The sequence below is a fragment of the Equus przewalskii genome, chromosome 27, assembly GCF_037783145.1.
Source record: "Equus przewalskii isolate Varuska chromosome 27, EquPr2, whole genome shotgun sequence".
NCBI classification, from domain to species: Eukaryota; Metazoa; Chordata; class Mammalia; order Perissodactyla; family Equidae; genus Equus; species Equus przewalskii.
The window spans coordinates 37,582,905-37,610,813 of record NC_091857.1 but is presented as its reverse complement, the minus strand read 5'-3'; the positions used below and the strand labels follow the sequence as shown (position 1 = coordinate 37,610,813).

Sequence of the window (27,909 nt, the reverse complement as noted above, 5' to 3'; positions counted from 1 at the left end):
GGGCTGTCTGCTGTCGAAACCTCATTCCATGTCTTTTAGGGACCAAGTCTGCAAGGCCAGTGCCTCCTCCCAGAGACTGGGACCCCGAGCGGCCCAAGCTGTGGGCTTCTGATAAAGGAGCAACCGCCCTCTTAGCGACAAGGAACGTGAACCCAGATTGAAGTTTAGAACACCAAACACCTACTATTTAGAACACCAAACACCTACTATTTTGCACGTGGTTCCAGGGGACTCCATGCAAATGCGCAGCTTGCAGTGCAGATAGACGATGGCGTTGTTGACGAAGGAGAAGATTTTCAGCTTAAACTGGGCCTTCGTGGAGTTCCCGTTCTCGATCACGTCCGTGTGCGTATTGGGGATGGGGCAGCTGGGAAGAGAGGGAAGGGGGCTCACCAGCTGTAAACCGGCCTCCCATCCTTCTTCCCGAATGAGTTTCCTGACAATATATCTGACAGCACACGGAGCTCCTTGGGAGGCAAGGAGGCCAGCTCTCCCATTCCCAAAAGGAGAGTCCCCTGGGGGTGTTACCTGAACCCCAGGTCCACATCCATGTGGGTCTGCGAGTCAGAAGCCCAGAGCAGGCTGCCCAGCAAGGGGAGCAGCAGTGCCCAGGGCCCAGCAGAGCCCTTACCTGTTGTTGATGAAGCCAAACATGATGGGGTCCCTGGCGTTGCTGGACGGCGTGGCCCAGCACTCGGTCAGGACCACCTTGAGGTCGCTCTTCTGTTTGTAGAGCCCCACTTCGATCTTGACGTCATCGCTGGCAGACACGCTATAATTTTGAGGGATTGGAGAGTCTCCGATGAACAATTGCATTTCGGTGACAAAGTTTCCAGCTCCGTGGAGGTCCTCGATGATGGTATAAACCCTGCAAGAGGAGCGGGCTGCAGGGAGGTTGCTTCTGTGACCCCTCGTGTTCCTGTTCCTCCCCTCAAAGCAACTCCAAGGCAGTGTGGAAATAAAGGAGGACCCCCTGCCCCACGGGAGAAAGGGCAGAGCTGTTTACTCCCAGCTGGCTGTAGTGGGGGGCAGCCCTGTCGCTTGTGCGCTTGGTGGGGACTCAAAGGCGGGCAGGGGAGGGGGCATCTTCACAGTGGAAAAGGGAGGCTCAGGTGCACCCTGATGGAGGCATCGCCATGGGGACGCCCCCAGCGGCTCGCTAGAAGCGGGGTGTCCTGCGTGATTGGTTAGGGAGCACAGCTGGCTTTCTCTGGTTGGTCCTAAATTAGAAGCAGGGGTGAAAATTAGGGATATTGGCGGTTAATTGAGTCCTTGTCAATTTGTATATTCAGTCTCTCGAAAGTGTCCTTGAGTGATCGAAACCCTAAAGAACCCCCAGAGTGAAGGTTCTAGAGAGGAACCCGAGCTGGAGAGATGGAGAGAGGCTTCTCACTCACCCCCACTCTGGGGTGTAGCCTGATGAGGTCAAGAGGTCATTCTGGAAGGCACAGTGGATGGGGCTCAGGATCTTCAGGTGGTGGATGATGCCCTCTGGGGACAGGTCGTTCCTCAGCGTGGTCCTCACCACCGTATTCGTCATGTTCTGAACACAAATGGGGTGTGAGCAAGCTCCTGGGCCGCAGCAGGCCCCCCGCCATGGCTACGGACCACAGCTCTGAGTGCGGGGGGGGGGTTCTTTTCTAAAGCTTAACCTCCAAAACATAAAAACCCGGGCAATTTTTCCCTAACACAAATTGCCAAAGAGAACCAAGTCCTGACACCTGCTTCAGCGCATTTCTTCTTCTCTTCATCAGAGGAGAACCAGAGACTAACTCCATCAGCCGATACCCAAATTAATGGATCAGCTTCTCCCCTGATAATCCCCAGTGCGTTTCTGAACGTGACTGTGCAGGACCCTCTCTCACCAAAGAAGTCAAGAGCGAAAATGAATTGGTTAAAGTCTGCAACTAAGCAGCCCCACATTCTTTCTAAATTCTGTGGTCTGGGGAAAGTAGCAACATGCCAAGGATCCAGAGGACAACCTCAAGAAAAAGGATGTGATCTTGAACAGGACTTGGGGAGCGTGACAGTGCAAACACAACTAAGGTGGTGGACCTGGGGCTCCAGGGAACTGTGTCGGGCCCGTCAACGTTCATGGAGTTAAGCCCGTAAAGAGGTGTGGAGTAGATTGGTTCTGAGCTGTGGGGAACTGACTCCCAGGTTAGCGGGGATTAGGGACCCGTTGCTCAGAATGTGAAAGTCCAGTAGAAAGAAGGGAGGGTTGTCAGACAGCAGTGTCCCAGAACAGGAAGATGGGCTTTCCCGAGTAGGAGGGACTCCTACTCAGAAAAAGAGATGAAGACCCTGAGATGGGCAATTTCGAGACTTGCTTCAGTGGAGAGGGCTGTAGGGGAAGATAAAAATTTCTGTGAAAATTGCCGTCATCACACTGAAGCCAAATAAAGCCGTTTGTTCGACAAAAGCTCTGAAGTCATCACTATGCGTTTGAAGCGTTTTGGGGGCTGGGGGCCTGGAGTGTGACTGTCACAGTGGTGGACTTGCCAAGATTAACACCCTTTTACTGACATCTCCTAAATTGTCACCAGAACAGAGCGAAGGGCCCGCTGGGGGCAAATATGGACGCCGTGGTTGTGATGCACAGTGGCGTTACAATTGGCAGCGGGCACTGCACCTCTTCCGTTATAATCCCGACCTCAGCAGTTTAGAGCTAGAGAAGGGGAATTGGTGTGAAATAGGTAAGCCAGACCATCGAATAAGAGGAAAATTACGCCAACGAAGAAGGGTCAGTTAGAGTGGGTGGAAATACACAGCCGAGTAAAGTTCTGAACCATAACGAAAAAAGGAGACGCTATTGGACTTCTTATAGGACGAAAGAGCATAGCAGCTTATGAACTATGCGACAAAGTGTCCGATCTGGATAAAGCTGCCAGTACAGCGTTGGCCTAAAATAGAATTTCCGAGACTAACAATACTCACGGGACCCATGGATCTAATGGAAACGAGGACGCCAGTGGCCAAACAGGCATTGACATTAGCGGGTTTGAGAACAAAACGCCACACGCAGGGCAAAGCTTCGGGGGTGTGAGAAGTGCCTGCTTTCTGATGACGCTGAAGGGGAAGTCCCTGAGAAGGACATTCTGAAACCTCTGTCCCCTTCTGCAGCTTCCGCATCGACTCTTTCCTTGCTTCTCTATGAGATGTTATGGAGTGAGCGTATCTTCCTTGTACGTGTATTAAACAGACCTGGACAAACGCTGGTAAAGTGCACTATATCACAGAGTCTTTAGCTACTGGACATCATTGGTCTCTCTAGGTTCTCATATAAATAGTGAAATTTGAACAATTGAAAGCATGTTAATTTTTAGAATTCATTTTCCTTAGCATTAGCTTCTGGGAACAAACTTGTGTAGATTCTTAACTGAATTATCCAAAATGGAAGCATTTCCACGCTTTTGAATTTACACCTCTCTTCTGTGTTTGCTTCTTAAAGTAAAGGGCTTGTATTTGTATGTCCATATTTTGGAGTAATTATCTACACGATGCTTGCAGGTCCTGTGGGTTTTTTTGGCTAAGAAGCAGAATCTCATTCGGTGCCTGAAGTTTCATAACAGGCATGAAGCCAGATCGCTGATGAGGCGTCTTCGAGGCACAAAGTCTAGAACGTGTGTGTTCACAATGGTGTCCATTCTGTGCCTTGAGTCACTTTGAAAATTGTCTCAGAAAAGCTACGCAGTCCCCTCCTACTTTCACAAGAATTTTATACTTATATTTACCCCTGTGAATATTTTGGGGTGTGGACCAGTTTGTATCTGCTCTTAGCATACTCTGCACCATCTCTATCTAGTATATCAAACTATGTGCAGAGGTGTGACCTTAAATTTATATACTAGAGGTGTGACCCTAAATATAACTTTTTTAAAAAAACCAGGAGGTCAATAAAATGTAAACTACTTAACAAAAAAGAAAGAGAGAGGGGCAGAACCTGCCACCTGTACGTAATCTGTTGTATTTGTATAAATAAGTCTTGAGGGGAATCTTAGTTTCTGACAAGTGTCAAAAACCCTAAGGGATCCCGTGGACTCTAGGGCTTGGATGACTCAGAAGAGACGAGTTACCCTTTGCTCTGAACTCGCTCTGAACCCCACTGAATTTAATTGCTAAACCAGGTGTTTGTCGAGCTCAGAAAAACAAAGCGAGAGAGCTGACGTCTGCAACCTCGTCTCTGGGTTCCCTCGCCGGCCCCGTAGGAGACGCTGACTCACCCTCGGGAACAGCCTAGCTGACCACGCCTGAGCACCGCGGCCAGGAGCTGCCGTCTCATTCTTAGCATCTTTCATTTAGGTCCTAGGAGCGCTGCGGCCCGCTAACTTGGACCTGAGGACCACAGGGGTGGAGGTCCAGGCCCCTGAGTCCCTACCAGCGGCACAGCTCCCCTGATGAGGACAGCCTCCCTGCCCCAGTCCACGGCCAGGCCTTCTGCTGAAACCCTCCCCCAGCGCACCCCCTACACTGGACCCTGCCGCTTCCTGCCGCCCTCCCACCCCGGGGCCGCACTGCCCCACCCAGCCAGACCCACTCAGACACCCTCTACCTCGTAACTCCTCCCCCTGGCTTTCTGCTCTCCCTAATCCGGCCACTGCCACATGTCCCCTGGCTACACTCACGGTCCTTCCAGAAAGAAGGCCCCCTCCCGCACAGAGAACCAATAAGTCCTTCCTGGTGAACCCAACTGCCCTTCCTATTTCTCCAGGGGACAACCTCTCCCAGTGCCAGCGCTGGCGGAACTTATGGAAGGTGCTGGTTTTCTCTCCGGCTGCCTGTCTGTCTAGCATGACCCTGAAAACAGAGCCTGGGCCTCCATGGGCCGAGTGTGGGGAGCAGGGAGGAAAGGGGATATGGGAGCAGTAACTGTGACTAGAGACAACCAGTGAAGAAGCAGGACTTGGAGCTGGCTCAGCCCACCCCATGGGGGGATGCTGCAAACTGGAGATGCTCAAGGTGGGCTGGGAGTCGGGGAAAGCGCCAGAGCCCCTCTCTGCATGTGGGATGTGAATGCCTGCAGGCCGGGACAGTCAATCCCCTGACTGGCCTTCCCTCCGTGCCACAGAGGAAAGACCCTGGAATGAAGAGAGTTTTTGAGAGGACCACGATCCCTCTGGCCAGGTACTTCCCATAATGCCACCGCACTTCCCCACCAATGTGCATGCACACTCACATACACACACAACCATTCACACACACAGATTCACACACACACACACACACGCCCATTCATACACACATTCACACGCACACACTCACCTGCATGCACACACACACACACATTCACATGACATACTCGCCTGCACACGTGCACATTCTCGCACACACTCACTGCTGCACATGGGCTCCGGGCTTTCCTGCCCCTTCACCTCTCCCACTGACTCTCATCCTGCATGTACACAGAGTCACTGAGAGGAGTTTTGAGACCCCAACTCTGAGACCTACCCCAGGCCCTTTGCACCAGAATCCCTGCAGGGCGGGGCTCGCAGCTCCCTCCTTGTTCCAGGGTGCAGCCTGGTCCACAGTGAGAACGCGGCTCTATCCTGACCCCTTTGCTGGGTCCCCCATTTAGAGTCTTCCCTGATCCCCTGGGCCAGAGGTGGACCCTCCCATGTGGAGATCCTGACAGCTCTATGCCGCCCGGTGCCCCGTGCGCATTCGGAGCTGGCAGCCCGGCCTTACGCTCTGCACGACGGTCCCGCACTCGCTCCACCCGGCCACGAGGAGCACGTGCGTGCTGTTGCCGTCGCTCACGTTGCAGGACGGGTGTCCCAGGTACAGGGACGACTCCGGGATGGACTCCTGCTGCAGGAAGCGCCTCTGGACGGCAATGGCCACCTTCTCGATCTCGCAGAGCACCCTGACAGCTCCAGTCAGGTTCAGCCGCTGGGGCAGGCCCTGGGGGCTCACGCTGGCGCCAGGCACAGAGGCTGCCCCAGTTCCTGCTGGGGTGGGGGGCTGCTCTGGGCCGGGGACCTGGGTGGTGTTGCCAGGAGGGTCATCTGCAAGGTACGAGGAGACAAAGGCAGAGGTGGGTCTGTGTTTAGGGACCGCCATGAGAGGGCCAGGGGGCCAGGAGCAGACGAGCACAGCTGTGCACCGTGCAGGAGCACACACCTGGGTCACACATTCAAACCACAGCCATGCACACACATGGGCCGCACCTTCCTGCAGCCCAGGCAGCTGGCCTGGCTCGGCTCGTCGTGGGCCCCCATGGGCTGGGGGACACAGAGGCCTCTGCCCTCCCAGCCTCTCCCAGGCCGACACCGGGTGTGTGCAGCCATGGACTTGAGACAAGTCTACCCTGGGGTCCTGAGTCTGTTCTCTGAGATGGGCCAGTGGTGTGTCCTCTCAGAAGCCTTGAGTCCCAGCTCCCGCTCCCGCTGCCTGCTGCCCCTAGAGCAGGCTCAGTTCAACCTCTCAAGGAACAAGGAGGCTCTGTACAACCGCTGCCCGTCTCCCAGGGCTCGCTCCCCAGTCTGCACGAAGCAGACCCCGGGCCTGTCTCAGCCCCTCTCTCGGCCTCCGCTCTACAGCCCAGCTCCATCACCCCCCAACATGGCATCCGCCTTCTGTTCTCTTGAGGTGGGCTTACCCAGGCCCTGCCTCCTCCCCCGGCTCTCCCACTCCAGGATGCAGCCTATCCACATCCCTCCTGTGGTATGCACAGACTTCGCAACCAGCCTCACCCACCTCTCATGGCGGCCTGCCTCCCGCTCTCCCCCACTATCTCCTCCAGGCCCCCACTCTGCAGCCAGCTGAGACTGCACACCTGGACTGTGCCTGCCTTCTACAACTCTATTCTTGCTGTGACACCCACCCCACACCCTGCCCCACCGCAGGCCCCTCTGCACCATTCTGTCTCAGCTGTCCTTTAAGACCAGTTCCAAGGCTCCTCTTCCAGGAGGCCCTCCCTGACCACATTCACAGGGCTGAGACAACACGGTGTCCTCTGGGCCTCCTGCTTCCGCCTCGGCAGAGCACATTCCATTCCTAGTCCTGTGACACTGTGTTTACTGGCATGAACGTCTGTTTCCCTCCACTTGACCGAAGATCCCTCGCTGGCAGGGTCATCTCAGGGTCAATGCTGAATCCACTAAGGGCCCACTGAACGGGAAAGTGCTGAGTGGCAAGAGGGGCCATGTAGAAACGTTTCCCCCTTGTTGCCTGTCACACGGGCTGCATGTTCTCTAAGCCTGTCTTTTGGCATCTGAGAGTGCACAGCTGGGTGTTTTCTCATCTTGGGCATCGGAAGATGCACTTGGAGATACGAGGCCCCACCAGAAGGCTGGAGACCCGTGGAAGAATGTGAAGGGACATGCACACACGAGCACACACTCGAGCATGTATGCACATACACACGTACGCACACACATACAAGTGCACACACACGTGCACACACACACATTAGGAAACCCAGGACATAAAAATATGCTGACCTCATGAAACACTTTGTGAATGAACGTCCTTAAAAGAACAGTATTCCAGAAAAGGGCCTAGGAGAAGATTACCTTCACAAGGTCTTCCAGAATATTCCACAGGGAAGTCGGGAGCACCTCCCGAGCAGCTGCAGGTGAAAGACCCGAGGGTGTTGCGACAGGACGTGCCCGGTACACAGTCGTCCTCCCCCGCGTCACACTCATCGTAATCTGCACAACATGGAGAACAGAACGGGAGAAGGTCGCCGTGGGCTACAGGCTGTGGGCTCTGGGGGACAGAGGCGCAGCGGGCGGCTGTCGGCGGACAGCCTGTGGGGAAGCGTCCGGGGAGGCAGAGCTGAAAATCATCGAATGACAACAGAGACTGGCAGCACTGGAGAGCTCAGGAGGCAGCACAGCGTCCCAACGGACGGGACAGGGTGAAGCTGGTGTCTACATGGAGGAGGCCTCACCAGAAACCGAGTTGGCTAGCACCTTGATCTCAGACTTCAGCCTCCAGAGCAGAGAGAGCTAAATGTCTGTTGCTGAACCCCCCTAGGCTACGGTGTTCAGTTATGGCAGCCTGAGCTGACTCAGACAATAGGAGAAAACAGTCTAAATTGCCTTTTCTCTCTCTTTGTCAATTATTTGTACCGGGATCTCCTTGGAAACTGAGCTTGGGAGGAAGTCTGGCTGCAGAGAGGAACATATCTGTCCCCAAACCATCGAAACGGGCAGCAAAGGAGGGGCGGGGTAGGACACGGCCCCAGAAAACGGAGGAGCACCCCTGGGAATCTTGCAGCTTCACTGGAAGATGTTTTCATCCTATAAACCTTGAAAAACCCATAGCAGCGACAAGAGAGATGAGGGTCTCCTCTGTTCCACAATTTCATCCCCCGCAGGGGCAGCCCTTAGGAGGAGGCACATGGAAGGAGACAGAAGGCAGGAGCTGAGTTCTGGCTGCCTCTTGTCCTGAAACACCGTGAGTCTCCCTCGGGGCTGGGCCCCCGCCTACCCCATATGAAGGTGTCCCCTCTGACCACCTCCAGCACAGAGGCGTTCTGAAAGGCGGTGAGGAACGCAGCAGACACCTCCCGGACGTCCACGTCTGCGAGGAGCAGCAGATTGAACTCCACCACGACGCTGCCATTGGTGATGCTGGTCACTTCCACCTGCACCCCACCAGAGTCCAGATGCCTGCGCATGGTGGCCGGCAAGGAGCTCCGCACCTTTAGAGAAACCGAGCACATGAGAGGAGCCGGCCGCCGAGAGAGGAAACAGGGGATCAGTGCCCTAAGGGGGCTCCGCCGGGATTCCGGCCAGCAACAAGGCTAGCCTGGGCAAAAAGGTCAAAGCCACAGGTCAGCTCTGGGCCCGTTCCCGTCTGCCAAGTCCCCCAGCCTGTGCAAATGCCCGTGGGCTCTGAGATCTGAGAACCCAGTTCCCCTGTGAACCAGCCTGTCTGTATGGGGCTGGGGGCTTATAACTTGGCAGGGGGCTCATAACAACATTTACAATCTGCCACACTCAGCTCAGAGCCCAGGAGGGCGGGGGCTGAACGAGTGGTCATGGAGAGGGACACCACCTCCTCTGCTTCATTTTTTCTAGAACAATCCTTCTGCTCCTGATACTGCAGAACTTTCCCCTGCATTCTCCCGCCCCGCCTTTCTGAAAACTGCTTCCCCATGAGCATCCCCAGTGGGACAGGAAATTCCTGCCTATAAATGTCTTGTTTTTCATCCTATCACTTTGGACAGAATCCTGTATTGCACGTTATGTTCTTCTATTCTGGCTTATCATGGCCAAAATGCCTGGAAAGACATTCTATCTTATAATGAGCTTTAAGTCCATATAACGCAAATCTCCTATGGAAAAGTGTGCCTCCAGGGGTTGCCCTCACGGAGAAAACCTCATCCTCATCTGAACTGCGTGAAGTGTGGTGGCCCAAGGCACAGGCTCACGGCTTCACTTCCCTGCTTTGGGACAGCCAACAGGACCCAATCTCTTGGTACCCATCAGAGGCCGCAGACGCCCAGAGACCCCCGAGCTGCCTGCTGTCACATGGCTGACATCATTGCCGTTTTAACAGTTGGGTCCTTTCTTTCTGCCTTTCTCTCTGGCTCTGCTTCTCTCTGGCACTTCCAGAGAGGGATCCACCACAGTCTTGTATTAAAGTCACTTTGGGTTGCATTTCAAACCAACCACAAAGCAAAGTGCCGGGCTCCTCGGTAGAGAGCGACAAGGAACAAGGTGCCACATTAACCCTCTACCGCCCCAAGTTTGTCTTACAGTCCTACGCATGTGATAGATTGCACAATTATTTGCTGTTCTGAATTCTAGGCAAACAAACAAACAAAAACTGTCCCCAAAAAGAGGCAAAAGAGGAAAAGGTTTGAAGAGGAAAGATTAATCAGGAAACTTGGGGTGGAAATGGAGCTGCCTCATGTGGCCACTACAGCTATGTGGACTGATTGCTTAATATGATGGCTAACATTTCACCTAAAGAAGATGGTGATACACACGTCAATCAAACCACCAACAACTCTTGAATCCACGCACTGGGTGGGGAGCCCGGGACCCTGGAATAAATAAGGCAGGAGCCCAGATCCCGAGGAGCCCCAGTGGGACAGTCCCTGGAGGCAGCATGGTCGCTTTCGTCCATGAGCAATGCTGATAGGGTTCAACAGATCGTTATCACTCCACCTCTAGGTGGCACTGCCAAACTCTCTCTATCCTGTGTCTTAAACTCCCAGAATAAGGAAAAAAAGCTAAAATGTATGATATATCCACTATGCAAACAAGATCACTCAATTATGACAAGTTCATTCTCCATTCATCAAAGGGTAATATAACCTTCATCAAAAAGAATATTGATATTGACGCCCTTGCTAAATCATAACAATATACCATCCCAAAGAATGCTAATGGGATGGCAGAGGGAAGCACAGGAAAGAATAGGAAAAATAATTTTTTGAGGCTGGGATCCTAGCAGCATTATTCACAATAGCCAAAAGGTGGAAGCAATCCAAATGCCTATCGATGAATAAATGGATAAACAAAACGTGACCTATCAATACAGTGGACTATTATCGAGCCATCAAAAGGAATGAGGTACTGACACGTGCTACAACCTGGATGAGCCTTGAAGACGTTATGCTCAGTGAAATGAGCCAGACACAGAAAGCTGCATACTGTAGGATTTCACTTCTATGAAATCTCCAGAACGGGCAAATCCATGGAGACAGAAAGCACATTAGAGGTCACCAGGGCTGCCGGGGGTGGAGGAATAGAGAGCGACTACTAATGGGTAAGGGGTTGCTCTTTGAGGCGATGAAAATGTTCTAGAATTAAATGGTGGTTACACTTGCCCAATTTTGCGAACACAGTCTAAACAACTGAATTGTGCACTTTAAAAGTGTGAGTTTTGCCGCATGTGAAATAGATCTCAATTTTTTGTTAAAGTTTTCTTTTTAAGGCAGCTGAGGGGCTTTCTGCTCCACAGGGTCCCACATCGATAAAAAAGTTTCACTGAACTGGAAACAGCCTGAAGCAAGGATGCCACAGAGAAGACGTGCCTCCCACCGACCGGTGTGTCTATCTGATGGCAGATCCGGGCACACACAGGCACGATGCCGGAGCTGGAAGGCTCGGCTTCCTCAGCAATGAGGAGCCCATAGCATCTTCAGGGCAAAGTCCCTGTTGGCTGCGACGAGGATACTCCCCTCCTCCCTCCTTCACATCCCAGAAGGAAACGAGGACTGAGTTCATCACTTACCGTCCTGAAGAAGAGCTCCAGGAAGTCTTGATACTCCCGGCTGCTTACGTTGCGGAAGGATTCCACATACTCCACATTGGCTATCCTGACCGTCCCGCTGAGTTTCTGGGCCGCTGCGGGATGGAGAACGAACATGCTGGGAATGGGAATGTACCAGGTGACAGACGACCATCTCTATCTTAATAGCAGTGTGTTCACGTCGACCAGCAATAACATCACCCCGAGGCTGACATGCACTCCAGAAGGAAGGAGCAGCACCCAGCACACACAGCCCACCGACTCCAGAGGACGCCAGGACACAGCCTGGGCACAGAGCGAGAACTTTCCGGAGGCCATGGAACCAGCTCAGCGCCTGCACCTCTCCACCCCTCCCTGTGCCATTGTCTGTGCCCAGGGTGTCCCGGTAACTGCCAGCAAGCCGGGACAACTTTGAGAGTTAAAGGAGGTGGTACTCGTTAATCTTCCAGGGCCACAGGTGAACACGAGGCTTTCCCAGTGAAACCAGGACACAGGGTCACCGCGCCTCTCTTGGAGCCCACGGCCCATGACAGTGTCCAGAAGCCCTAATACACTCGGCTCTTCTTCCCCCACAGCCCGGCCTCTCCACAGGTCAAGGGAAGTCCCTGCTTTTGCACCAGTCTGTTCCATCTAAATCTTTCCCCTCCGTGTTTTAGGGCTTCCGGGAGCACATGGTGCAAGAATGTGGTCCAGGAATATCACCCGGCCACATTGGGGCTTCCAGCATGGCAGCCATCTCAGATCTCCCTAGGTCCTTCACCAGATGGTTGTGAAACACCTGCCACCTGCTGGCATTCTAGGCAACAAGGGAAAGAGAAGGACAAGGTTGTCCTCTTGGGGACTGAGGGTCCTGCTCCCAGGAGCTTGTTGCCAAGGTGCAAGACAAACCACGAGGCCGTCCCACTATGCATGCCTGGATGGACCCCAAACCCGTGTCCTCGAGATCATTGCTCTTGCTGCCTCAAGGCCATAGGTCCAGACTCCCAACAACTGGAGCATGCAGCCCGATCTCAAAGCCGTCAGGAGCAGGATGGGGGCACAGGTGAGAGGAGAAGTGGAGCCCCCTGGGACATGAGGTCACAAGCCCACAGGCAGCTCCTCCCTCCAGGAGTGGGTGAGGCCTTCAGAGGCCAGACTGACGCCAAAAGCCCAGCACCGGCTCTCAGACTCAGGGCCGACCAGCCGACAGCCGCCTCCCTTTCTCTAGCTCGCCGTGAACTTGCACGGTAGCATCATCGCATGCCATCTCCTCCCTAATTTCCCAGTCTCCAGCTCATCACTACTTTAAAGTATGTAAACAGAAGTTGTACACTTTTCTGACAGCCACCCTAAAAGGCATCCGCCAAGGGGCGTGCACCCCAGCTTGGGGACCACCGCTATCAGCTCTTGCACAGATGCCCGAGATCTGAGGACTTATCTGCAACCTCAGGTCCACCCCCGGCTGTGCGGGTCAGTTAGACATCCAGGAAAACATCCGGCTGACAAGTGCTAGTGCGGAGGGAAGGGGAATTTTATCTGACGATGTGAGTGTCGATGAGGGTTGGCTCCGCCTCACCGAAGTCTACGTTTGAATCCTCAGCTCTATCGTCATCCCTTTTTCTCTGCGGCCCCAGGCCCTAGGGGCCATTCACACATCGGCATCTGACTGTACGACTGTCCGGCTGTCTATTGTGGACCTCCCTGGAGCCAAACACGGGTTCACTGAGAGTGAGAACAATCAGAGGGAATGGATGACGCCCCGTGGGCCAGCACACACACACCTTTCCCTGCCGTGTGCCCACGGGGACACAGGTGAGTGAGTGTCTGCAGCCCCTCTGGGCAGAGTCTGGAGCACTTGGCCCCACTGCCTCTTTGCCCACCGTCTGCCCAACACCTTTCCCTGCAATGAGCCCCCTCCTGTCCAGCCTCTGTGTGCCAGCCGAGTATGGAACGGAGAGAGCCAGGCGTTCCTACACGGAGAAGAAGATGAAAAACCCAGTGCCTGCAAGTACACCCGGCTCTTTTAAACTTAACCCACCAAACAATCTTTTTTCTACTTTTTCTTCCATTTAAGAGCAAACCATGGTAAGCGTTAAACCCTTTACCTGTCCTCACTTTGAGGCGAGCTCTGGCACTTTCTGTCTCACATGCTTTGGCCACAATCTCGACCAGGTGCAAGACGCCGGGCTCCAGCCCCGACAGCGTCAGACTTGCGTCGCGGGTCTCCAGGTGCACTGTGGGGCTCCGCGTGGAAGTCAGGGTGAGCTGGAAAGCGGGGTGCAGGGCGAGATCTGCCGCCCACGCCAGATGGAAGCCGGTGCTGGTCACGTTGGAGACCGTGACCCCTCTGATGGGGACGGGAACTGGAAAGTGGACGTAAATGCTGAGATTAAAATCAATCAAGCTGCTCCGAGGAGAGAGAACAGGAGAAGCCTCACCAAATGCTAAAATCAAATACGCCACGGGGGCACACGACACATCCTCAGGAGACGCCAGCCCAGGGAAGTCCTACAAAGTCCCCTTGCTGTAAGCAGCACACATGAGTATGGAGTCCCTGGATGGCCCTCCTGAGCCCTGGTCCCTGGACTGCAACCCTGGCCCTTCTGGTTTAGTTTTTGTTCTGCCCCTGAGGTCCCTGGACTTCCTGAAATGAAGGCCCTTTGAACAGGTTCTGTGTGGACTCCCCGAAAGGTCAACACGGGTGGCCATTCCTGGCTACAGAGCTGTTGTTACAGGTGACCCCGGGCTCACGTGGCCTTAAGACTTTAGTCTTGGAAGCTGCACCGTCCAGCAGAGCAAATGCATCGATGGAGCTGCATTTGACAGCTCATTTGATTTGCATGCAATCCAGGGTTGGGCCAGCTCTCAGAGATGCTGGTGTGGCCTCCCTCTGTGGGAGCCGCACGGCCAGGCCCGTTTCCTGCATAGGACTGCCACCTGTCTCCCGAGGCGTCACCCAGGGACTTTGGCAATAGGTAAACCCCTATGCGTATTATGTGATGTGGAACTGCTGGGGGGCAGGGCTCGGGCTTGGGGCCTGCCCAGGCTGGGGGTACTACACTGCTGGAGAGGTGCAGAAATGCTAGGGTGCCCAACAGTGCTGGGGCATGCGCCCCAGACCTCCATGTAATGTGTGCACCCCAAAGGCCCCTCCCGAGTACCCGACTTCCTGCTCCAGCTGTTGGCAGGCAGAGATGCTCAGGAAGGAGGGGAAGATAGGACTGGAGAGAAAGCACAGAGACTAGTTCTCGTCCTAACAAGACCTGAAGCCAGCCGCCAACAGAGCTGCTCTGCGCCCAGGTTTGTCCAGCCATGAAATGAGAAATCCGCCCAAGTGTGTCTAAAAGGCCTTTGACTCAACAACCGTATGAGCCTTTGACTCCTGGACCTCACACGGACCATGTGGCTCCCAGTGTTCTTGGGCCTCAGGACACATGTCCCCCAAGATGCCCCATTCCAGGCACTCACCACAGGCCGGGGTCTTCAGAGATGTGGGGCTGGGAGCCAAGGGCAGGTCTGGGGATCCAGAGGGTCCAGGGTCCGAGTTCTGTGGCTGAGTGGGGTCCAGAGGTGCTGGTGATGTGTCCCGAGTGGGGAGGCTGGTGTCCCACACGACATGTCCAGTGGGACCCTCGGTAGGAGTGGCCCAGAAGGATGACTCCATGGTCGAGTTTCTCCATAACCACCCAGAGGGGTCCTGCAGGCTGTCCGTGGCCCCCGGAAGGGAGGTGTGTGTTGGCCCGGGAGCCCTGCTGGCTGTCCACTGGCCCTTCCCCAGGCCGGTGGACACACTGGACACCTCCTCCATGCCTTGCCCTGTGCTGTTCCTGTCCTGCTCGACCACACTGCTGCCCGCTCTTGTGGGTGGGGTCCCTGGAGTCTGGGCCTGGCTCGCTGCAGGGGTGCCCCACGGGTGCCTGGGGCTGGGTGACAAGGTGGGGGTCTCCAGACCAAGGGCTGTTGTTTCTGTGCCGAGAGCTGGGGCTGTTACCCCTGTCGCTGGAGACAGCGTGCCCCCCGTGGGGCTCACCACGTCACCTGCAGAGACACGTCCACTCTCAGATGGGGCGTCTGGTCCAGAATTGCCTGAGCAAAGCCCACCAGGTGCCACCCACAAGCAAGAGCCCCCCCAGGTGGCCCCCAAGTAGCGAGCCTGGCTGTCTCTGTGGGTGAATATGAATGTTTAGCCAGGCCCAGGTTGGCAGTCTCCCAGGCACACTCGTGGGGGGCGGGGTGGGGGCGGGGCGAGGCGGGCCCTCTCCATCAGATAAATGAGGACGCTGGACCCCGAGAGTGGGGCTCTACCTGGGGGGCTGCAGAACCAGGGCATTAATGGGGAAAACGGGGCAATTTCCCCAAATTTGAGCTCAGTATGGGGCTTGGTGCTGGTCGCTATCATCAGCCTGCTGGACATCGCATGAATAAGGAAAAGAACGGGAGAGGAGAAGCTGAGTGGACATCAGGAAGCAGGACAATGTGGTTAAAGAGAAGAGGTCCCCCCAGGAATAATTCTCTGCTGCTGCTTCCAGCCCAAAGGCCATAGCTGTTATGGAAACAGGTGGCTGAGTGTCTCCACGGCCCACCGTGCGTTCAGGGTGGACACCGCTAGTCAGTCACAGGATTCGAAGTCTGTATATTACCTCCTCCTGCTTCTCAGCTCAGCCCTCCAGGCAGCCCCAACCAACCGATCAGAACTGGCCCCCCAAAAACTTGGGCCAGAGACGTGCCAGGACTGGGGCCCAGAGGCCCCACATCAGGCCTTCTCTCCTGGATTTCCCACACTCTTGGGCTCCAGGCCACCTGCGGAAGGGACCCTCTCCTGGGGCTGCATCCTGACTTATGGGGAACCCCCTCAACCATAAAAAATGAAAACTTGTATTTTAAAACTGCCCTCGTGTAAAGGCTGGATTCATTATTATATACTCATTGTTATTAATTTCTTTCTTTTGATTTTAAAAGAAATTAAAACATTTTCATGGGCCCCTAAGAGAGTCTCCATCATGGCTGATGGAGAAGTCAGCCCCACCCCAGGTCCCCAGGGAGAAGGCGCGGCCCGGAGTTGGGGTGGGGGAGGGGGGACGCACCCTCACAGGCCCGGCCCGCTCGGGAGGGGTTGGCGTCCCTGGCCGTCCGGCACCGGCAGGTGTAGGAGCCCTCGAGGTTGATGCACTGGGCAGCCGGCGAGCAGTCGTGCTCCAGGCTGTCGGCACACTCATCCCAATCTGCCGGGTGGGAGAGACGGGGCAGAAGCCAGTGAGAAAACGGCCAGAGGCTGCTCGGCACACAGAGCAGCACCAGAGCCGACAGCTTCCTGGCCCCATGTTGCAGCAACCGGCTGGAGGTCGAGGCCAGGAGTCAGAGAAGTACCCCAAGTCCAGCAGCCCGGAGGAGGCCCTGCACGCAGCTCAGACCAGAAGCCTCTAGCTGAACCAAGGAAACAAGCTACGACCTGCCTGCACCGACCTTCACCATTGGCTGCCTGATTTGGGGTCAAAATTAGGGAATGTTGGTCCTTTTGGGGGTATTAGCACACACAAGGGTGAATATATTCCTCTCTGTTTATTCTTTGTTCCAAGACCCCAAAATCAGGATGCCTTTCCTTGTCTCTGCTGTGCCAACATCCCCAAATATTCAGCTTTTCAACAAAGAAAAATAACGGAGCCAGGAGGCGTTGGGGTAAGTACGACACGCGCTTTCACAGTCCTCTTTGAGTGTCCGGGTGTTCGGACACGGACAGGAATGGCCCCTGAGCCCGTCCTCCCCGAGTCCAGAAGAGTGTTGTAAGCCCCTCACCCCTGTGAATCTCCCCAAGACCCTGGTCCTTGCTCACCCGCCCACACCCGATACAGCCCCCCAACTTCCAATCAGCGGGCAGCCAGGCCTAGCATCAGGCCAAACTGGAAACCAAAGTCATCAGGACACTGCTCCTTTCTCTTTCTCCAGCCCTGTCCTCTCCCCTCTCCTGGTCCCCCTGGTGACGGCCACCCCCACTCCTGTACCTCCTCCAAGAAAAAAATCTGACCGTCTCGTGCATCATGACACATGACTGATCGATAAAGTGCTACCCGCAGCAAGCATGACAAACCTTAAGGTATAAACGTCCTGAGCTGTATTTCAGGCTGGGAGGAGCTGGGGTGGGGGCAGGGTTCCCATGCCCCTAGAACTCCATCCTCCAGCCCAGACCAAGCTCTGCAGGTCACCACCTGCCCCACCCCACCCCAGGGGAGCAGGTGGCTCTGCACAGACTCGCCTCTGCTCGGGGGGAAGGTGGGGTGCCGAGAAGGGGGCTCGATTCCCCGAGTGGGGTGGGCTGCGAGGCTTGGTCACAAGGTCCTGCAGCTTATGCCTCCCAGAGCTGCAGGTGGAACTGCCCGATCAACGCCCTGTGGGCCAGCGGAGCCGGACTTGGCCGGGATGTAAGTCAAAATGAGGGCCAAGTTCAGCTTCATGCAGAGACAGCTCCGTAGCCGAGGGCTCCAGGCTTGTTTTGTGGTTTTCAGTCTTGCTTCATGTGCCCTTTGCAGGAGCAGCTCCCCCAGACCAGCAGGCTGATCAGCTGATGCAAGTTACACCCCACTTCCCGGACCCACCTCCACCCCCACCCTGCGCGAGGCTCCTTCACAGACAGGGCCCTGCTGGTCTGGCCCCAGATCTTCCAGGAGCCCTGCCCACCTCCAGCCTGCAGGCAGCTGAAGGGGTGCTGGGGGGCTGGAGGCCGGGATGGAGCCCAGGCTGGCCGGGCAGCAGGGCCCTGAGGAGAGGGGAGGTCCCGGCTGAGACCTGGGTTCAAAACGCTGAGCACCTGGTGGCTATTTTTACTTGCAGTGACTCACCTAGCCCTGGCTCCCCCCAGCACACACTGTATTAAAGCCAGGGGCCAGAGGGTCTCCAGTTCAGAGGGAGGAGGCGGGTCTGTGAGTAGCGAGGGCTGCCAGGTGGCCTCCGCACCTCCCGGGCTGGCCAGACGAGGATGCAGGCCAGAGCCCCATGCACACTGCTTGCGCTCTGCTCCTGCTGGCCCTGCAGCTGGGACAAGTGTGCCGCCCACCTCCCAGAGGAGGGGGACAGTGCCGCAGAGCTGTGACTCCTGGCACGGGTGCCCCACACCTGAGTTGGCCTTAGGAACCAGTCAGGGAGGCCCAAGAACAGGCCGCCAGGTCCCAGCAAGGGGCACCTCCTCAGGAGGCCCCAAGCTGACTGTGGGGCCTCGGGTGCCCTTCGGAAGTGAAGCCCTGGCCTCTCCTAGAGCATGGCAGAGTCACCCTGGACGGGAAAGGCAGGCACAGAGAACCTGCTTCTAACGGCACCACAGACAGAAGCTGGACAAAGGGCAGTGACATTGAATCTAAAAATGAAAGCCAGTGCAGTGTATTAGCCCAGCCAGCAGGCCAAGTGGTTGGTGACAGTCCCACGGCCAGGCTCCCTCTGCTCACGTCCCTTTTCCCACCGCCTGCAGAGGGGACAGAGAGGGCAAGCATGGCTGTGATGCCGTCGGCAGCATGTGGCTGACTAGTAATTTGGGCAGCCTGGTTAGGCCTGAAGCACGGCAGGAGGCGGCTGCCAGCTGGCACTGTGGTGACCCCAGGGCTGCCAGTAGACCCGAGAGGACCCCTCCCACAGACCAGTGCCGTGCTCAGAGCCTGGTTTGACTGACATCTGCACAGACCACTGATGCCCGGAGGCTCCATGGACGCTGGAGAGCAAATGAGCAGGACAGTCCTTCCCGAGAGCAAATCTTAAGGAAGAAGGGAGGCGGGGGCAGGAGAGGAAGGGGACGGTGGGAAGGGCGCAGGATAGAAGGCCCTGTGAGGAGGACCAGTGGGGGCCCCGGGGACACTGGAGGACCTTCCCAGCCTGAGAACTCATCCGAGATCTGAAAGCTGAGCCTGGAAAGGGTTAACTGGAAATGTGGGAGGTGCTGTCAGGTGTGTGCCAGGCACAGTGCTAAATCCCACAGCTGCAACCACATCCCTTCGCTTACTCAACCGCCTCAAGGGTGGGACGTTGTTATGATCTTCCCATTTCCCAGATGAGCATACGGAGGCCCAGGGAGGTGAAGTGACTTATACAGTGCCCCACGGCAAGTGAGTGTCAGAGCTGAGATGTCAGGCTGTCCCCGCTCACCGGAGCTGTGAACTACCCGCCACGTCACACCTCCTCCTGCGGGGCAAGCTGAGCCGGACCCATGAGGACGCAGCTCATAGGCCCACAGTGCAGCTTAGCATGCGGCCTCCCAGTGCATGGGGCGTACCCTCCTGAAGGAAGACCCAGGACACGTGGCCACCCAGTGACCCACGACGGACGGGCCTCAGGGAGAAGATGATTCATGACGCGACCTTCCCCCCCCCCCCGCCGCCATGCTGTTGGGACATGTTGACTGACGGGCAGCAAGCGCTCCCAGATACCCAGGAATGCTGGGAGGATGCCAACCATATCATTTCTGCATGAGCCACAAAGAAAATGAGCTCTCTGCATGCCACGCTGCATTGATTTTGCAGGAAGGCGAGAACGTGCTTCTCTGGCTCCCTGGCCCACGGGGCCAGGGGCTCTCGGGGAGGAGAAACCTCCTTCCCTACACACAACTCGGGCATGTGCTGCCTCCCCACGTGGGGGCTGTGGCCCAGGGGCCGTCCTGCAGCTCTGGTGTCAGAAGCCGGTGGTACCTGGGTCACAAGACTCTGTAGGGGACAGGGCCACGTCCCCCGTCAATTAACAGCCCGAGGCCTCCTCATCACTGGGTCCCCAGTGCAGCGGGGCCTTCCCACAGTCGCCCCTCAGCTCCAAAGTGTTGAGCAAACAGTCCCACTGTCTGTCGGGGACACTGCAGAGCCCTTAACTTCTGATGGGGCTTCTGGAACTTCACGGGGATGCTTAACAAGAATTCGTTGAGAACTCTGGGAAGCTAGCAGCACCAGGTGCCTCCTCCTCCTCGGTGTGAGTTCTCTGAGGCTGCCACAACGTTACTACAAGCTTTCAAGCTGGTTCCAAACAACAGACGTCGTTCTCTCACAGTTCTAGAAGTTAGAGTCCAAAATCAAGGCATTGAAAGGCCCACACTCCCTCTGGGGGTCTGGAGAAGAACATTTCCTTCCTCTTCCAGCTTCTGGGGGCTCCAGGTGTTGCCTGGTTTGTGGCTGCGTCACTCCAGTCTCTGCCGCCATCTGCACGTGGCCTTCCGCCCCGTGTCTCCGCGTCATCTCCTTTTCTGTCTCTTCTTAGGATGCTCATTGTTGGATGTAGGGCCCACTCTGATCCAGGATGATCTCACATCTTTACCTTAATTTCATCTACAGAGACCCTTCTTCCAAATAAGGTCATATTCTGAAGTTCTGGGAGGACATATCTTTTGGGGGCTACCATTCAACACATGGCACCATTTGACAAAGATCTGGAATATTCTAATTCCTGGTGCACAGGGCCGTGGCTGGGAAGCCGTGCAGAAGGGCTGGCTGGACCACCTGAAGACTGTCAGATTTGGTCTCAGGTGGGCCCTGGGGGTGCACGCTGAGGACCCACCCACATGGCACCCGGTGCCTGCCTGGCACTTAGCCCCTGAGCCCAGGCAGGTGGGGCCTTCCAGGTGCAGAGGGCCACTGCCATCTCCATCCCTGAGTAGGCAAGTGACGGGGTGACCCCCAGGCTAGGCAAGCAGATGTTTTCCAAGTGTGACTCCACGTGTGACACCCCCAGGGGCTTCCCTGAATTCTCGGGTGGGGGTAGGCTGGGACAGCAAACCAACGCTCGACTGAGCTCAAAGGAGATGACAGAGCTCACCCTCGGACCCAGCTCCCCTGGGGGTCAGAGGGACGCCCGTGCCACAGATGGAGCCCCAAGTCTCATTGATGCAGAGCCTGCAGGGGCCCTCAACTCGCGAGGGAACTTAATCCCTTCCTTCCACGTCAGCCCCCTCTGTCTCTGTCTCTGTCTCTGTCTCTGTCTCTCTCTCTCTCAGTTCCCTCTCCCTCCCACATCTCTCTCTCCGTCTCTCGTGTCTCTATCTCTGTCTCGATGTCTCTCTCCCTTTCTTTATCTCTGCCTCTCTTTATCTCTGTCTCTCTCACCTTCCCGTCTTCTCCCCATATGCCCCATCTCTCTTTCTCTGTCTCCTCCCCCCACCCCCACCCCTGCCCCGGATCTGTGACTTCCTGCCTTAAAGTAACACCAACTAAAATTACATAATATTTGGGCTAATGAAGCAGGTCCACGTGTTAGCGAGTCACACAGTGGCCGGGCGGTGCCTGGGCCCTGACACAGAGAGTAAGCTCCCAGCCCTATTCCCCCTCCGGATCCTCCAGCCTGCTTCCACCCTGAGCTCTGGGCCTGGGGCAGCGAGAAACACCATCCAAAGGAATAGGCCCCCCCTGGGGCCCGGTGGTCCATGTGGAATCAGGAGGTGTGGGATGCGGGGGGCTCAGCCCTAGGCCCCCGGTCTCCATGGAGGAACACAGAATAAGGATTTGAATTTCATTTACTTTTTCTGTCTTTTGGAATAAAGTAAATGTTGACCCTAAAAAGCGTTGCCTGGACTTTGCAGGGCGTCACTGCGGCAACTCGGGCCGAGGGGAGGACCTACCTTGCACTAGCGTCCCCTGCTGGTCAATCTGGAACACCGTGCTCGCCAACAGGGGCGGGAGCATGGTGGCCAGCGTGGAGACGCCCACTGGGAACTCGGGGTCCTGCACCGTCAGCCTGAGCTTCACAACCACGCTTCCAGCCTGGAGAGACACGATCTGCACCCTCAGCTTCCCACTTCTGTGCAAGTCAGACACCGCCGGTGGAAAGGAGTTTTCAACCTAGCCGGGGAGAGGCGACAGCCGCTCAGGTAGAGCAGGGCTTTCCATCAACTTCTTCAAAACTGTTAAGTGGGGCCCTGGGTGTGACTGATGAGTGAGACACAGAATCCATGTGTCCCCGCCATGACCAAGAGGAGGTGCCCAGCAACCAACCGTTCACGGCAGCCAGAGACACCCTCCAGCTCACTGCACCCCACCTGGGCCTCCCCTGGGACAGCTGGGCGGGGCCTGGTCAGTCTTTGTGAGAACTCCCAGTGATCACTGTAATCAGGCTCCCGGTCAGCAGGCATTAGATGCACTGCCTACTCTCGGTGCCCTGAACATCGGTGTGAAGGTGATTTGTGTGAGAGAGTGTGAGAGAGACAGACAGACTATTGGATTGACAGATGGATCAATTGATTAACCAAGAGGGGCCACGGAAGAACAATCCCATGGCTGTTTGGAGCTGTACCCCCCTTACTGGGCTTTATCCCCCAGGAAACCCACAGGCAGAGCCAGGTGCTCAGGAACGCCCACGCCCCAGCAAGGGAGACATGAGCCCCGCCTTCCCGCCACTCCATTCCTGCGCACACAAGTAAAATACCACGGAAAGGAGAGGGAATTCTCTAAGAAATTTCAAAAACTGATTCTTCCTGCAGGTGGACGCTGAGAGGCAACCCACCTTCGATCTCTCATGTCTACACCTCTTGCAAGTAGAAGGACTAACTACCCTTTTGTTCCAGAATATCTTTCCAAGATGTTTGTATGATGAACAGCCTTAGGAGAGAGAAAGATAGTGGCCCCCTCCGGAGCAAAGGGCAGACTGGTTCACGTCCGATATAATAAAGATAATGTCTCTTTCTGGGGCAAGCTTTCGGCAGGTTTGTTTGCAGTCTGTTACAAAACACTCAGGTTCCCTAAGCTTGGGGTTCCTCCCACCCATGACTTGCATATCACCCACCCAGGCCATTCCACATCACCCCCGTGGGACTCGGAGACCAGAGGGAAACTGGCACAAAAGTGATGCTCATGCCACCTGCTGTGCTGTGGGTAACAAAGTCCTTTGTCGCTGATCCAGGCGGCTCGTGTCGTCTGCCTGCACCCCTGGAACAGGAACAGGCTAACTTATTAGTTTGCAACAGGGGCAAAATCTTAGACCCTTGACAGTTCTGGATGGTTTAGCAGGTCACTTTTTTCTGCAATTCATCATCCAAGGATAGATAGTATTTGTCACTGACCTGGTTCTCCCAGGTTTCGTGCTGCTGTCTCCCTCCAGCCACATGGAGGAAAGGATGCCCTGATCACTGGCCAATGCTTCCTCAATTTGAAGCTGCTCCAAAGTAGGAAGACAGAACCCCCCCAAATCCCCCCAATCCCCCAGGTGGAAGGTTAAACAGAAAACCCAGCTGTACCATCAAGTGGTACAGCCCATCTGAATCAAAGGCACGTATTTCAAAGATGTTTTGGCCCCAAATCTAGATTGAGCACCCCCTAAAAGGAGGAGAAAACATTTGAGCAATTACTGCGGGATCTGGGCTGGCCCCCGAAGCCTGTGGTACCATGCCCTTGTGCCACAGCCGCGGAGCGGAGCTCAGCAGGAGAGGCCGGCTGCTGTGGGTTTCTAGCTGAGGACGCCCAAGAAAAGTTCCCTGTGTCTGTGCTCTGGCTTTACCTCGTGGAGCAGTTGTCGAGAAAAGTCCTGGTACTCGGGGCTGCCGCGGTCCAGCAGCTTCTCCGTCACGTTGCGGTCTAGGATCCTTACCGTGACTTGGAATACCTGGGCATCTGGGACAGACCATAACTTGTGAACTTATTATTCAAGCTATCCTGGTGGGTTTGCTTGAAGTCCATTACAGAAGATTTGGATTCTCTAAGCTTGGGGCTCCTCAGACCCATGATGTGAGCATCACCCACCCAGGCCATGCCACATCACCCCCAGGGGAATTGGAAGCCAAGTTCACTGAACTTCGGTGATCGAAAGCCACATGCTTTTCTGTCAATGTTTCCATGAAGCCTGTTGTTTGTAGGGGAAATATTTTAAAAGATAGTTTGAGGCATGAGTCTCAGATTGGGGTAGCCAAATGGGGGAAATCAACTACCTCTGCGCCAGGGGAAAGGAAACTCTTGACACAGACACACCCTTTGGCAGTCAGGGTAGGGACATCCATGGAACCAGGTACAAATGTCACACATGGTCCACACCGCAGGACTGGGATTCAACCAGCACGATCCAGCAATCCCTCACACAGTGTGGCCACTGGTTCCTCTGCCCTGTTCACAGCCATGGCCCAGCCAGGTCCTCACGCTGGCCCCACCCAGGCCCCCAACCCTCGAGTGACCCTCTCATCCCGATTTGCCCAGACTTTTGGGGTTTTCACACCGAAAAGACCCTCTGTCCCAGGCCAACAGGTAGAGCTGGTTATCCTATAAAGGAGGCGGCCTTTTCTTTGGGCATAAGCGAAGCTGGAAAGACTGAAGCTGGGACCTGGGAACATACATCCTTCATTACAGGGAATAAAACTAACATCCTGCAGTGACCTGACATTTCTGAACAAATCAGATCATAAAGGGTAGAGACCGTGTCATTGAAGGCCTGTTCATTCCATCCCTCACGAGAGAGACCCCCAGAGGGTCTTTCACACAGCAATTTCTGCACGCTCTGAACCCCCAGACTGGGGACCCAACCTGCTCTGGTCCCTGGACCAGAATGTCTTGGAGCTCCACCGCCCTCCACCGACACTTCCACATCCATCCAGAGGCCAGTCCAGGAGAGAACTCCCACCATCTGTGCCCGACCTGACCGACGTCTACACCATCCAGGTACCGCCGTGACCAGGCAGAGGGGAGGCTGAATCATGGCGCAGGACCAAAGTTGGCCCACGTGGCAGAGTCACAGGGGACATGCCAGCGCTGCCTTCTGGACGCTGGAATTCCCAGTTCATGCCGGAGTCTTGTTTGTTTTGGGAAAAAAAGGTCCTTCGTGGCGCCCTTACAGCGGGCATTGCATTAGCTTTTCAAGTGTACCGTATGGGAAATGAGGCACGCTTCGTGAAGATTTTATGTGATGCTGGGGTCTTTGGTTTGGGGAAGCTATACAGACTCCGCCCTGTGGAATTAAGTGTGGCAAAGGTCTTCCAATGTATGCAAATCGCTGCCCTTTTCTGCTTTGTTACACTTTTTGCCTCCCTCTGTTTGACTGCTCTGTGAGTCCTTCACGCTACAGAAAGACGGGATGCCACAGAGCCCTCATCAGCTCAGGGGTCAGAGGAAGCCCCCAACAGGAGGGGATGTTGGTGGCAGGGGGGCCCGTGAGGGCCACGACCGCCGTGGTCCTGCTCCCACGGCCCCTGGGGAAGGGTGGGCCCAGGTCAATGACTACCCCTGCCCTGATTACGGGAAGAACAGTGGTTGGAATCACTGGGGCCAACGGAAATGGGACAGAAAGACAAACTCACAGGTAACGTGTGGATTTTGGGTGAGGGGGCTTACCGGTTCTGACAGTCAGCGCTGCGGTGACATGGGCCCCACACCTCTGGTAGCTGGTCTTCACCCTATAAAGCACCCCGGCCTCCAGCCCGGCCACCTCCAGGGTCGTGCCCCGGGTCCTGGCGCTCCTGAGTAGCTCCTCCCCCTTGTAAACCTGCACGTGGAAGGTGTGGCTCTGGGGGGAGCTTAAACTCCAAGATACATGAAAGCTGCTGCTGGTGACGTTGAGGGTCATGTGGTCTCTGATGGGAGGGCAATCTGTGAGGGCACAGAGTGAGGAAGATGCAGGAAAGGTCAGAGAGAAGCAACAAAAGCACAAATCAACAGGGGGAACTACACAAATTCAAACGCTTCTGCACAGCAAAGGAAACCATCTACAAGATGAAAAGGCAACCCCCCAAGTGGGAGGAAACATCTGCAAATCCCAGATCTGATAAGGAGCTACTAGGCAAAAGATATACGGAACGAGCACAACTCAGGAGCAAAAAACCAAATAATCCGACTCAAAAATGGGAGAAGAACTTGAATAGATGTTTCTTGAGAGAAGACGTACAAACGGCCAACAGGCACATGAAAAGGTGCTCTAACACCACTAATCATCAGGGAAATGCAAATCAAAACCACAGGGAGATTCTAACACCTGTTACAATGGCTGCTATCAAAAAGACAAGAGATAGCAAGTGTTGGCGAGGATGCGGAGAGATGGGAACCCTTGTGCACTGTGGGAGGGAGTGCAAACTGGTGCAGCCACCAGAGAAAATAGTCCAGAGGTTCCTCAAAAAATTAAAAACAGAACTACCATATGATCTGGGAATTCCTCTTCTGGGTTGATATCCAGAGGAAACGAAATCACTCTTTCAAAGAGACTTGTGCACTCCCAGGTTCATTGCGGCGTTATTTACAATAGTCAAGATATGGAAACAACCTGAGTTGTTTTGCAGCTGTGGCCATTGCGATGTGTTATGGGCTGAACTGTGTTCCCCCAAAATTCGTACGTCGGAGTCCTAACCCCAGCCCCTGAGAGTGTGTCTGCATTTGCAGGTGGGTCTTTAAAGAAGTAATTACATTAAGGTGAACTCCACAGGTGGGCAGTCAGCCCATCTGCCTGGTGTCCTTGTAAGAAGAGGAGACGAGGACACGGACACACGCAGAGGGACGGCCGTGTGAGGATACAGGGAGAAGATGCCATCTACACCTTCTACACCCCAAGGGGTGAGGCCTCTGGGGACCCAGCCCCGCCCACACTTGGCTCTCAGACTTGCAGCCTCCAGAGCTGCCAGAAGATAACTTTCTGGTGTTTAAGCGTCCAGCCGGTGCTACTCTGTTGTGGCAGCCTGAGCAGATTAACACGTGGTGTGGTGTTTCTGTGCTGCGTTTATAAATATTGCCTCGACGCGATGTCAGAGGGCCCGGGCTGTCCTGCTTCACTTGATCTTCCCTACAAGCACTTCTCCTGTCGGCTAATTCATCACTCGGAAACAATGGCTCCCTCGGGGAAGCAGGGCCAGGAGTCAGGCTGAGGCTGTTTATGTTTTCACATTGAAATCTATGCCTCAGGGAGCAGGACTCTAGCATAACAACCAATATATATTCTAATACTTGAATAGAATTAAATCTCTTTTTTGGGAGAAAAATTCTGGCTCACAGCAGGCACCTGGGCAACACGAATTACATAAAAAAGTAGAGTGGCCCTCCATCCCGGCACCATAATTTTTCCATCAGAATTTGAGTTGTATAAGAAACAAGCCATGAGATTTTTTTTTTTTTTTTTTTTTTTTAAAGATTTTATTTTAGTTTTTCTCCCCAAAGCCCCCAAATACACAGTTGTATATTCTTCGCTGTGGGTCCTTATAGTTGTGGCATGTGGGACGCTGCCTCAGCGTGGCCTAGATGAGCAGTGCCATGTCCGCGCCCAGGACTCGAACTGACGAAACACTGAGCTCCTGCAGCGGAGCGCGCAAACTTAACCACTCGGCCACGGGGCCAGCCCCCGCCATGAGATTTTTTTTAATCTTCTGCAAAGCCATAGTAAAGAAAAAAGAATTAAAAAATGTCTGAGGTTTCCCAAAGCCCCTCATGTAAGGATTCATAGGATATATGCTTTCTAGTATCGTGAAAAAAATTCTGTCTTTCCAGGCAAATGTGTATGCTTTCTTCCAGTAAAACATAAAAACCGATACAATTCAACCCATTTCCCTTTTTGCCTTGGCCGCAAGAGGCTCCTAATTCCTGGAATTTGTAAATGTGAAATTATTTGGAAAAACGGTCTTTGTAGGTATGATGAAGTTAAGGATCTCGAGATGAGAATATTGTGGATTATCCAGGTTAGGCCTAAACGGAATCACAAATATCCTTATAAGAGAGACTCAGAAGATTTGACACACACGCATACACGGAGGAGAAGGCAAAGGGAAGACAGAGCAGAGAGAGAACTGAAGATGTTGTCCTTGAAGATGCA

At 54.9% G+C, this 27,909-nt stretch overlaps 1 protein-coding gene and 1 pseudogene across 1 annotated transcript in view; one reads left to right on the top strand and one right to left on the bottom strand.

Annotated features, from left to right (window-relative positions):
• Positions 1–27,909, bottom strand: part of UMODL1 (uromodulin like 1) — a 62,667-nt gene that overhangs the window by 10,062 nt on the left and 24,696 nt on the right. The window contains exons 7-19 of the mRNA XM_070597250.1: positions 25,455–25,709; positions 23,638–23,750; positions 21,767–21,986; positions 16,278–16,415; positions 14,662–15,231; positions 13,299–13,556; positions 11,197–11,309; positions 8,437–8,650; positions 7,515–7,652; positions 5,686–6,005; positions 1,398–1,543; positions 632–868; positions 208–367 (exon numbers count right to left, since the gene is read on the bottom strand). Of these exons, the coding sequence (XP_070453351.1) occupies positions 208–367; positions 632–868; positions 1,398–1,543; positions 5,686–6,005; positions 7,515–7,652; positions 8,437–8,650; positions 11,197–11,309; positions 13,299–13,556; positions 14,662–15,231; positions 16,278–16,415; positions 21,767–21,986; positions 23,638–23,750; positions 25,455–25,709 (2,882 nt within the window). The remainder of the gene's footprint in view (positions 1–207; positions 368–631; positions 869–1,397; positions 1,544–5,685; positions 6,006–7,514; positions 7,653–8,436; positions 8,651–11,196; positions 11,310–13,298; positions 13,557–14,661; positions 15,232–16,277; positions 16,416–21,766; positions 21,987–23,637; positions 23,751–25,454; positions 25,710–27,909) is intronic.
• Positions 1,597–3,102, top strand: LOC139079803 (ubiquitin carboxyl-terminal hydrolase 1 pseudogene; annotated as a pseudogene).